General features: G+C 36.3%; 2 protein-coding genes across 2 annotated transcripts; both read left to right on the top strand.

The window, feature by feature from the left end:
* The first annotated feature begins 808 nt into the window (after nucleotides 1-808).
* Nucleotides 809-3,421, top strand: LOC130506594 (WAT1-related protein At3g28050). The gene is made up of 7 exons (XM_057001272.1): nucleotides 809-1,161; nucleotides 1,277-1,342; nucleotides 1,889-2,002; nucleotides 2,136-2,364; nucleotides 2,463-2,624; nucleotides 2,719-2,870; nucleotides 3,103-3,421. Exons 1-7 carry the CDS (start codon nucleotides 971-973, stop codon nucleotides 3,290-3,292), a joined length of 1,104 nt encoding a protein of 367 aa, XP_056857252.1. The 5' UTR covers nucleotides 809-970; the 3' UTR covers nucleotides 3,293-3,421.
* Nucleotides 3,422-3,822: 401 nt separating this feature from the next.
* Nucleotides 3,823-6,355, top strand: LOC130506595 (WAT1-related protein At3g28100-like). Its single transcript, XM_057001273.1, has 6 exons — nucleotides 3,823-4,084; nucleotides 4,159-4,224; nucleotides 4,324-4,437; nucleotides 5,489-5,735; nucleotides 5,904-6,065; nucleotides 6,149-6,355. The coding sequence occupies exons 1-6, from the start codon at nucleotides 3,888-3,890 to the stop codon at nucleotides 6,332-6,334; spliced, it is 972 nt and encodes a 323-aa protein (XP_056857253.1). The 5' UTR covers nucleotides 3,823-3,887; the 3' UTR covers nucleotides 6,335-6,355.
* The last annotated feature ends 4,585 nt before the right edge of the window (nucleotides 6,356-10,940 follow it).

Genomic DNA, 10,940 nt, shown 5'->3' with positions numbered 1-10,940 from the left:
TGGTTCAACTATTTTAATAAAATAGATTAAAACCTCTTATTAACCATTTAGGAGAAATATTATACCAAGAAAATCATAAATATGACTAAAATCACAAATATGACTTAAGAACAAAAATATAAAAATTAAACTTCTAAGAAGATATAAAACAAAAAATATATCCGCTCTTTTAAGGCGGGTCAAAAAAATATAATCTCTCCATAACCGCAAAATTAAGTGGAGCAAATACAAAATTATTTTTTGCGGATTATGCGGGTCAGACTTTTTGACCAAAAGAAATTGAAATCCGCAGGTTGACGGGTCAGGGAATCAGGTTTAACCCGCAACCCAGTCCTAACCGAACGTATACCAGATCAATTTTAAATTGCAATTATTCAATAAAATGTATTTTGATTAAGACTTATTCACAAATATAACCAACACACAAATATGAAAATTAAAATTAAAACAAAAAACATACCCGTCCAGAATCTAGTAAACAATTAGTTTTTCAGCTTTGCGTGATAATGATATATCTTACAAGTCCACATCGGCAAACTAGGGTCCATTTACTACAAGTAAAATTCACAATGTGAAAACCTAAGAGTCCATTGATAAACAAAGTCTTAGGAAAGCGATCAATTTTTAGAAACATATAAGAGAGGTAATTAAAGAGTAAACAATGATTTTATTGACTATCAAGACTGATCAATGAACTTCAACTTCTTGACATTTCTTGACCAAATTCAATTTGGGCCGGAATAAAACCCATGTACAACGTGTCAGCATGTTCCACGTCCGCTTCACTTCATTCACAAGTGTGCGTAAGTACACATTTGCCTGAAAAACTAACATTCACCCACTCACACTATTAGCACTTTCTTCCCCCAAGAAAAAAAAACAGAACGACTCTGTTTCTCACTTCTTCGAAACTCCACATCTACACAAATAAAATCAGAGAGCGGAAGAGAGAAGAGCCGAGAGAGTAGAGATGACGCGAAAATATTTTCAGAGAGAGGTGTTGCCGGTGACGGCGCTGGTAATAATGGAATGTGCCAACGTGGGTTTAAACACTTTGTTCAAGGCAGCTACTTTACAAGGCATGAGTTTCCATGTCTTCATCGTTTACTCTTACGGTCTTGCTGCTCTTCTTCTACTTCCTTCTCTTTTCTTCTCCTACAGGTTAGATTAGAGTTTCTTTCTCCCCTTACTAATTTGATCCGATCTTTACCACTTTGAGCTGAAGTTTTTATCTTTTTCTTGAAATAGATTGATGGGGTTTTGTTTAATTTGTCAGATCAAGAACGCTTCCACCGATGAATTTCTCAATTCTCTACAAAGTCGTGCTTCTTGGGTTAATTGGGTAAAGTTTTTTATTTTTAATTTCCGTATTTTTAAGCAATTAGAAATTATTTGCATGAGAGTTCCTCAAATTCTCAGATTTTTCTTTATGTTAGAGATACTTGGCTAAAAGTTGCTCCCAAAAGCTGCAACTGTTCTGCAAAAATCTAACGCTATTTTTTATTTTCCTCTATTTATTTATTTATTTATTTATTTATTGTTGAAGCTTCATTTTCATGATTTCATATCTTCGTAATAACCGGTACTTTTTTTTTGTTCAAACGTAATAACCGGAACTTATTCCATAGTTATATAGATCAATTTATTTAAAAAAAAACTCTAATTAATATAGATTCTGTTTGAACATAATGGGGATGAACAAAGGACATGTACTAATTATAGCAAACTGTACTGCAAAATCTACCCCATTTTCTTTTGTTTTTCCTTTTTAATAAATTCCTTTTATATATTTTTAAAAGGGGATGCTTTCATCTTCGTAATAATCGAAATCTAATAGTACTATTTTGTTTTATAAATAAGTTAATAAAATGGTGTTAAAATAATATAGATGCTGCTCAAACATAATGGGATACACGGGGATTAACTATAGCTCTCCAACACTAGCTTCTGCAATCAGCAACCTCACTCCTGCGTTTACCTTCTTGCTGGCCATCCTTTTCAGGTTTATTATCCTCCTATAATATTCCTTTACACTATCAATTTCCTAAAACACCCTCGGCCCATGAGGCATATTTAGGCCTTCATATTCAGCCCATGGGGCATCATTTGTTGATTTCTTCGGAGTTTGGTGTTAGGATGGAGAGTGTATCATTCAAGAGAACAAGTAGTGTGGCTAAAATGTTAGGAACCGTAGTTTCCATTGGGGGAGCATTTATTGTGACTCTTTACAATGGTCCTGTGGTGATCGCTATGTCACCACCATCCATTTCTCTACGATCACAGTCGCCTAACCATGATTGGATCATTGGTGCGGCTTTCCTTGCCGTTGAGTACTTCATGGTTCCGTTGTGGTACATTGTCCAGGTCTGACTTTAATAGACATTATTTGCATACATAGTTTACTTCTATCTATATATTTTTTTGTTTTATGCATCTTATTGATCTTAATATTTTTTTTGTAGACTCAAATCATGAGAGAGTATCCATCCGAGTTCACCGTTGTTTGCTATTATAGCTTTGGAGTGAGCTTTTGGACCGGGCTGGTCACGTTGTTCACTGAAGGGAGTGACTTGAGTACATGGAAGATAAAACCAAATATAGCTTTAGTATCAATCGTTTGCTCGGTGAGATTATAACTATGGGTTGATGTGTGTTCCTAGACACTATGAATGCAATTAGGGATTAACAATGAGATTTTGTTTATGTCTATATTTTTAGGGATTGTTTGGATCTTGCATAAACAATACAATCCACACGTGGGCGTTGCGGATCAAGGGGCCTTTATTCGTTGCAATGTTCAAGCCTCTGTCCATTGCCATTGCCGTTGCAATGGGCGTGATCTTCCTCCGGGATTCTCTTTACATCGGCAGGTGAATAAAACTTACACTTGAAAACGATGTACATCCAAATCCAGTCTAGTAGTATACTAGTAACTAGTGAATGGAAGATTAGTTTTAATAAGCTGAATAGTAAGTTCAGACCTCAACACATATACTTTCAAGTCATATCACCCGCTCAAATCGCTTTTTATCAATCTTTTTCTGCTTTAGTTAACTCTTTTATTTTCATTTGTGACTGTGTGCTGAATGTTATTGGCCTCAGCTTGATAGGGGCAACGGTAATAACCATGGGGTTTTACACGGTGATGTGGGGCAAAGCCAAGGAAGTGGCCTTAGTCGAAGATGACAACAAGGCTAATAACGAGGATGCTAACGAAGCTGACCTTGATTCTCCACCAGGTTCACAGAAGGCTCCTCTCTTGGAAAGTTACAAGAACGATGAGCATGTATAAGTATCATCAACCAGTCAATACATCTCTCTATATTTGTGTATGAAAATTTGATATGTAAAAGTCTTTTAATTTATTTGACGATACAAATGTGATCTTTAATTTTAGGAATCAAGTTTCTTCTAATCAAAATTACATAACCTAGTGCACGCATAACAAACCAATGAATTTTAGATGACAAACAAAAATAGTTATGTACAATTCAATCGTGTATGTTTGGCAGAATAATGAGTTTCTTTTTCAATTTAGCATGAATTTTTTATAAATGTTTTGGAGTCGCGTAATCATTGTTCTTTCAAATATCTTTTTAATATTGAAAAATCACTTAAATGTTTTAATGTACAATAATATTCTCCATTGTAAAAAGAGATTAAACCTAAAGCATGAAAGAGCCAAACTCCTTAAACTGCTATACCACCATCTTCTTAGTACCTTTCAAATATTCCAAGAAGGAACATTTTAAAGTACAAAACCGACACTTAGGGACCACAAAACGACTTTTCGTTCTTTTTCCAATAATAGCATAAAGAGAGAAAAAGAGAGGAATAAGAAATCAAAGACTCTCGTTCAATACTACGAATTCTTATCATTTCCAATAATGGCTGGAGCCGTAAGTCTCTGGCGGAGAGAGGCCGTGTTCTTGACGGCCATGCTTGCGTCCGAAACTGGTATTGTCGGAATGAATACTCTGTTCAAAGCAGCGACTTCAAAGGGACTCAACTCTTACGCTTTCCTAGGCTATTCTTATCTTCTTGCTTCTCTTCTCCTTCTTCCTTCTCATTTCTTCTCCAACAGGTTTCTAATCACTTTATGGGAGTTCGTAACCATTTATTGTTGATTTCATTGGATTGTGTATGTATTTTTAACAGGTCAAGATCACTTCCTCCACTAAGTTTCTCAATACTTTCTAAGATAGGACTTCTTGGACTATTAGGGTAAATCCAACACAATTCTTCTTTCAGTTATGAATATGGAACTTTCACTTAAAGTGTTCACTTGAAGTTTTGCTAATATAATTTTGTTTTTTTTTATAGTTCAATGTATGTGATCACAGGGTACATAGGCGTTAAATACAGCAACCCAACCTTAGCTTCCGCTATTAGCAATATCACTCCTGCTCTTACCTTTATCCTCGCCATTATCTTCAGGTTTTTCTTTTTCTTTTGCAGTTGATTTCTGATACTTAAAAAAAAGACTTCATCATTATATCTTGTTAATGAGTCAAAATGGTAATAACTGTTTTAAGCTTAGTTAGAGTAAATTGTAATAAGCAACTTAAAACTGAATTTTGATTCAAATCAACTAAATGTAAATTTCTTTACTATCAGATACCACAATATACGTTAACCAAGTTGTTAATAATTAGCTAATTTCTAGTGCCAACTATCACACCACTACCACTGTCTCAGCTACAAAATTAAATTCTGGTATGATAATTTAGAAACTATTTGACTTACCAGATTTTATATATTTCATTGAATTTTTTTTCAATCAAGTATTTTTCCGTTTTGAAATAATGTAGTATATTCTAGAGTTTTCACACTTATTAAAAAAACACAATAAATACATTATTTTCTGTATTTACCTATTTTCTATAATTTTTAGCCAATCAAAATTCAGTAAATATAATTAATATTTTTAAATTTTTAAATTTGTTATTATAACATACATTGATAATATAAAACATGAATTTTTAAAAAATATTTATTTTTCTAAAACATAGATCATTTTGAAACGGGTGAAATAGTATTTTGTGATTTTTAACCGAAGAAAATACGAAAATATTTTTTGTTAAACGCGTAATACTTGGTTTATTAAAGGAATATTTAATGCACATATAATTCTCAAAAACAGTTAATGCATATATTTAGTTTTATTTTTCCTTTCTTTCGATGAATACATTTATTCAGGTTCGGTAAATAATAAGTTTATATATCACTATCGCACAAGTCACAGTCCTACTTTGTGGTGAACAACAAGCTGCTGTTCATTGGTCCCATATACTTATATCTTTTTTTTTGTCAACCCCATATACTTATCTAACTAGGCTGCTTGCATTATTAGACAAGATGCGTATATATCGGCTTTTTTGGAAGCCATCCTTTTGTTTTTGCCATTTATACAAAAATACTATATGATTTAAAAATAATTGGAATAAAATGTGACAGAATCATTAATTTTTTTAATTTGTGAAAAAAGAATGGAGAAAGTAAATTTGAAAGAAAGGAGCAGTGTAGCCAAAGTGATGGGGACAATATTGTCATTAGTAGGTGCACTTGTGGTGGTTCTCTACCACGGTCCACGTGTCTTTGTTGCATCTTCTCCACCGTACCTAAACTTCCGTCCGCTTTCTCCGTCGTTATCTTCTTCAAATTCTGATTGGATAATCGGTGGATGTCTTCTTACCATTAAAGACATCTTCGTTTCTATTTCTTTCATACTTCAGGTACCATTATGATTACTTCAGTGACTGTTAGATTAAAAAAATGTTATTAAATTGTATTCTAAACTATACCAAGTCAACTAATTAGTTATCCGTTTAACCTATATAATTTTTTCTCATATATCAAACATCAATTCATTGCAATATGTACTGTACAATGACATTGGGCAGGCACATATAATGACTGAATATCCAGCAGCATTTACAGTCTCCTTTTTCTATTCCTTGTGTGTTTCAATCTTGACCTCGTTGACTGGACTCGTAGTCGAGAAGAATAATCCAAGCATTTGGATCATTAGATTCGATATTACTTTGACAAGCATCGTAACGATGGTACGCTCTATATTGAGTTTCAAATGTTAAATAAAACTTCCTTTGTTTTTGTCTTAACATATTTTACTCGTAAACCATTTCAGGGAATATTCACTCCAGTTTACTACGTGATTCACTCATGGACAGTGCGTTACAAAGGACCTCTTTACTTAGCGATATTTAAGCCACTGTCGATTTTAATAGCGGTTGTTATGAGTGCTATTTTTCTAGGCGATTCTCTCTACCTCGGATGGTATATATATATTATAGTGAATATGAACACAAGTTAATAAAACGTTCTCTTTGTTTTATTAATCTTCCTTTGCTTTCTTACACTTTTCTTTCTTGAGATCTTCTTACACTTTTGATCTCTATATATAGGTAATAGAAACTACTTGACTTATCCTATTACAATTGAATCTAGGAATCTTTATCTTTATCCTAAACCTATTAGTTATTCATCTTTACTTTAGAATAACTTGTTTCTTAAGTTATCTCTTGAAGCTTATCCAACATTCTCCCTCTTAAGCTTCAAACCATCTTCTAGGAAATCTTGAACTTGAATCATCTCTCGCATTTCTTTAAACTTGTTCTTTGCTAGAGCTTTTGTTAAAATGTCTGCCTTTTGTCTTGATCCGGGTATGTGTTCAACGTCAATGAGATTGCGTTCAACACACTCTCTAATGAAGTGAAACCTCTTGTGGATGTGTTTGCTTCTTCGGTGAAGAACCGGATTCTTAGCCAGTGATATAGCCGATTTGTTGTCGACCAAGATCATTGTCTTCTCCATCTCTTTTCCTGTTACTTCACTTAACAAGTCTTGTAGCCAGATAGCTTGTTTAGCTGCTTCCGTTGCAGCCATGAATTCGGCTTCGCAGGATGACAAAGCTACCGTGTCTTGTTTCTGAGAGCACCATGTTATTGGTGTTTCTCCTAAGCAAAATAAGTAACCTGTAGTACTCCTACCATCATCCGGATCCGTGTTGTGACTGCTGTCACTAAAGCCTACAAGCTTCTGTGTTCTTCCTCGCTTGAACTCAAGACCGTGCCCGAGAGTTCCTTGTAGATAACGCAATACTTGCTTCAAGGCGTTTCCGTGTGACTCTCTTGGTGACTGCATGTACCTGCTTAGAATCCCAACTGAGAATGCCATGTCAGGTCTAGTATGCATCAGATACCTTAAACATCCAATCCTTCTTCGATATTGAGTAGCGTCAACTTCCGGTTCTTCCATTGCCTTGGATAGTTGTAAGCCGAACTCCATTGGAATGCTGTTTGGATTACAGTCGGCCAAACCTGCTTCCTCTAGTATACGCCTTGCGTATGCTTCTTGTTTAATGATGATTCCAGTTGAACTTTGCTTTACTTCAATACCTAGATAATAGGTTAATAACCCGAGATCAGACATCTCAAACTGTTTTGACATTGAAGCTTTGAACTCCTTGATTATCTTGGTAGAGTTTCCTGTAACAAAAAGGTCATCAACATAGATGGCGATGATGAGTAGCTCGTCTCTTTCTTCTCTTCTGTATACCGAACTCTCCTTTGCACACCTTTTAAACCTTAGCTTCTTAAGTATCTGATCGAGCTTAGTATTCCAAGCGCGAGGAGCTTGCCTTAGTCCATATAATGCCTTAGAGAGTTTGAAAACTTTCTCTTCTTCTCCCTCTTTTTCAAATCCCTCAGGCTGACTAACATAGACATCTTCGTTTAGCTCTCCGTGCAAGAATGCCGTTTTGACGTCCAAGTGGTGAATCTCCCAGTTGTTTGCAGATGCTAAACTGACTAGAAGTCGGATTGTCTCTAAGCGAGCTACTGGAGCGAACACTTCTTCAAAGTCTATTCCGTGTTCTTGCACATATCCTTTCGCTACTAGTCTCGCTTTGAATTTGTTGATTGTTCCATCCGCATTCCTCTTGATCTTAAAAATCCACTTTAGACCGATGACTTTAACTCCTTGAGGTTTATCTACCAATGTCCATGTCTTATTCTTATTGATAGAATCTATCTCATCCTTACATGCTCTTGTCCAACGAACATGTTTCTTTGCTTCTCGATATGTTGCTGGTTCGTCATTGATGGAGAGTAGGAGTAGTTCACACTCGATCTTGGCAAGTAGTAAGTAGTCGTCTAGATAACTCGGAGTCTTCGTCTGTCGCGTTGATCTCCTTGGTTCATTGTTCTCACTTTCATCTACCGGCTCTGTTTCGTGTTGCTCTGTTTCGAGCTGTTCTGTTTCGTTTTGCTCTGTTTCAGCTTCGGTTTGAGCCTCTGTATTTTCTTCCTGTGAGATAATGAATGGACCCTTTCCTTTGTTTATACTAGTTCCCCACGTCATGTGAAACATACCAGAATCTTCTTGCTTTCCTCTATTCCAGTTCCAATGTTTCTCCTCATCAAACTTCACATCGCGGCTTACTATTATTTTCTTGGTGCTTGGATTGTATAAACGGTAAGCTTTCGATCCGGGTTCAATACCTAGATGAACAAGACATTGTGATCTATCGTCGAGCTTCCTTAGTAGAACTGAATCGATCTTCGCGTAAGCTAAGCAACCAAAAACTCTTATATGTCCGATACTTGGCTTTCTTCCCTTTAGACATTCATAAGGAGTTTGATTTTTCAAAACTCTAGTAGGAACCCGGTTGATCAAGTACGTTGCGTGTCGAACTGCTTCACCCCACATATAGTTGGGTACTTTCATAGCTTTCAACATACTTCTCGTCATCTCCATTAAAGTTCGGTTTCTCCTCTCAACAACACCGTTTTGTTGAGGGGTGTATGGTGCTGTTAAGTGTCTTCTGATGCCATTGTCACTGCAAAACTGAGAGAAGTCTCTTGAAGTAAACTCCCCTCCCCGGTCTGTTCTGAGTGTTATAATAGCTTTGTTTACTTCTTTCTCCACGAGTGCTTTGAAGGTCTTAAATTTCTCAAAAGCTTCTCCTTTCTCTTTGAGTAATATAGACCACATGAATCTCGTGTTGTCATCTATAATGACAAATATATATCTGTTTTGCCCCAAGGTTGCTGGAGTGATTGGCCCACAGAGATCGGCGTGTAACAACTCTAAGACTTGCTTTGATCTGTACTGAGTTGCAGAGGGAAAGCTGTGTCTTGTCTGTTTACCAACGAGACAAGAATCACACAACTGTTTTACTTCGCTGATATCTGGTAAGCCTAAAACCATCTCCTGTGTTGCCATACTTCGTATCGTCTTGAAGCTAATATGTCCGAGACGAGCGTGCCATCTCCACGGTTCTTCACTTATCTTTGAGAGAAGACAAGTAGGTTTACCTACTTTGAGAGATATCTTGTAGAGTCGATTAGCTGATCTTAGTACTTTCACTAATAGTCTCCCGTTTGGATCTCTTAAAGTCAAGTAATTGTCTTTCATCCTTACATCGCAACCTTGTTCAGTGGCTTGACCGAGACTGAGTATGTTACTTCTTAGGTCTGGTATGTAGTATACATCCGTAAGAAGCTTCTGTTCTCTTGTCTTTGCTTCAAAGAGAATTGATCCTTTACCTTCTATCTTCACACATGAACCATCTCCAAACTTTACTTTGCCTTTTATATTTTCGTTGAGTTCTGAGAAGTAGGACTTCTCTCCTGTCATATGATTGCTAGCTCCGTTGTCAAGGAACCAACTCTTATCATCAGTCTTGCTTGGTTTAAGTGTTTTAGGCATTACCTTTTCTTCATTCAGATACACTAGTTCGTGTAAGTAAAGTGCTACTTCTGCTGCTTCTGTCTCAGTCTTGTTAAGCTCCTGATCATCCTTCTTCTCGGTGCAAACAGATGCGAAGTGACCTTTCTTATGACAGTTAAACATTCAATCTGTGAGTAGTCTCTTTTCTCCTTTTTCTCGTATGAGTTGCTGCTTCTGCCTCGCCCTCTTCCTCTTCCTTCTCTGCCACGACCTCTGTTTCCTCTCGTCCTCTCCCTCTGTTTCCATGATCAGAGTAGAGAAGATTCCCTTGCTCTTCAATCTTTTCTGTTTTCATTCGCTCTTTTCTCGGCAACGCTCTTCAAACGCCTTGAGACGTCCTACTACATCTTCAAATCTTGTTTTATTTAGGTCAAGAACTTGTTCGAGGGTTGCAGAGATCTGTAGAAACTTGTCTGGCAGACAAGAAGAAACTTCTTTACAAGTTTTGGTTCTTCCATCGTATGACCTAAAGAAGCCGCTGTTCCTACATATTCCGACATCCTTCCTGAGAATGAGTCTATCGATTCATTATCTTTCATCATTAGACGATCAAAGTCAATCATCAATGTGTGCAACCGAGCTTCAATAACACGATCAGCACCAGATTTATGCCTTTTAATGCTTCCCATATCTCTTTAGGAGATTCATGATCTCCAACTTGTAGGATAAGGTTCTCCGGAATTCCTTGGAATATCATGACAGTAGCTAGGTCGTTTCTCTTCTGATCCTTTGAACCTGGTTCAATGGTTTCCCATACATCATGAAACCTTAACAACACCTTCATGGCGCATAGTCCATACTGCATAGTTTGTTGTCGTGAGCATCGGTGTTTTCACCGAAGGCGGTACAGCGGGCATGTTTCCCTGCGGTTTGACGTCTTTATCGTCTTTGTCTCCCATCGATCTTCGTCAAAGACAATAACCTGGTTTGCTCTGATACCAAACTATAGTGAATATGAACACAAGTTAATAAAACGTTCTCTTTTGTTTTATTAATCTTCCTTTGCTTTCTTACACTTTTCTTTCTTGAGATCTTCTTACACTTTTGATCTCTATATATAGGTAATAGAAACTACTTGACTTATCCTATTACAATTGAATCTAGGAATCTTTATCTTTATCCTAAACCTATTAGTTATTCATCTTTACTTTAGAATAACTTGTTTCTTAAGTTATCTCTTGAAGCTT

This window comes from Raphanus sativus, unplaced genomic scaffold (genome assembly GCF_000801105.2).
Source record: "Raphanus sativus cultivar WK10039 unplaced genomic scaffold, ASM80110v3 Scaffold3444, whole genome shotgun sequence".
In the NCBI taxonomy this organism is placed as follows: domain Eukaryota; kingdom Viridiplantae; phylum Streptophyta; class Magnoliopsida; order Brassicales; family Brassicaceae; genus Raphanus; species Raphanus sativus.
The sequence above is the reverse complement of the archived record's forward strand: the minus strand, read 5'-3'. Positions and strand labels throughout refer to the sequence as shown.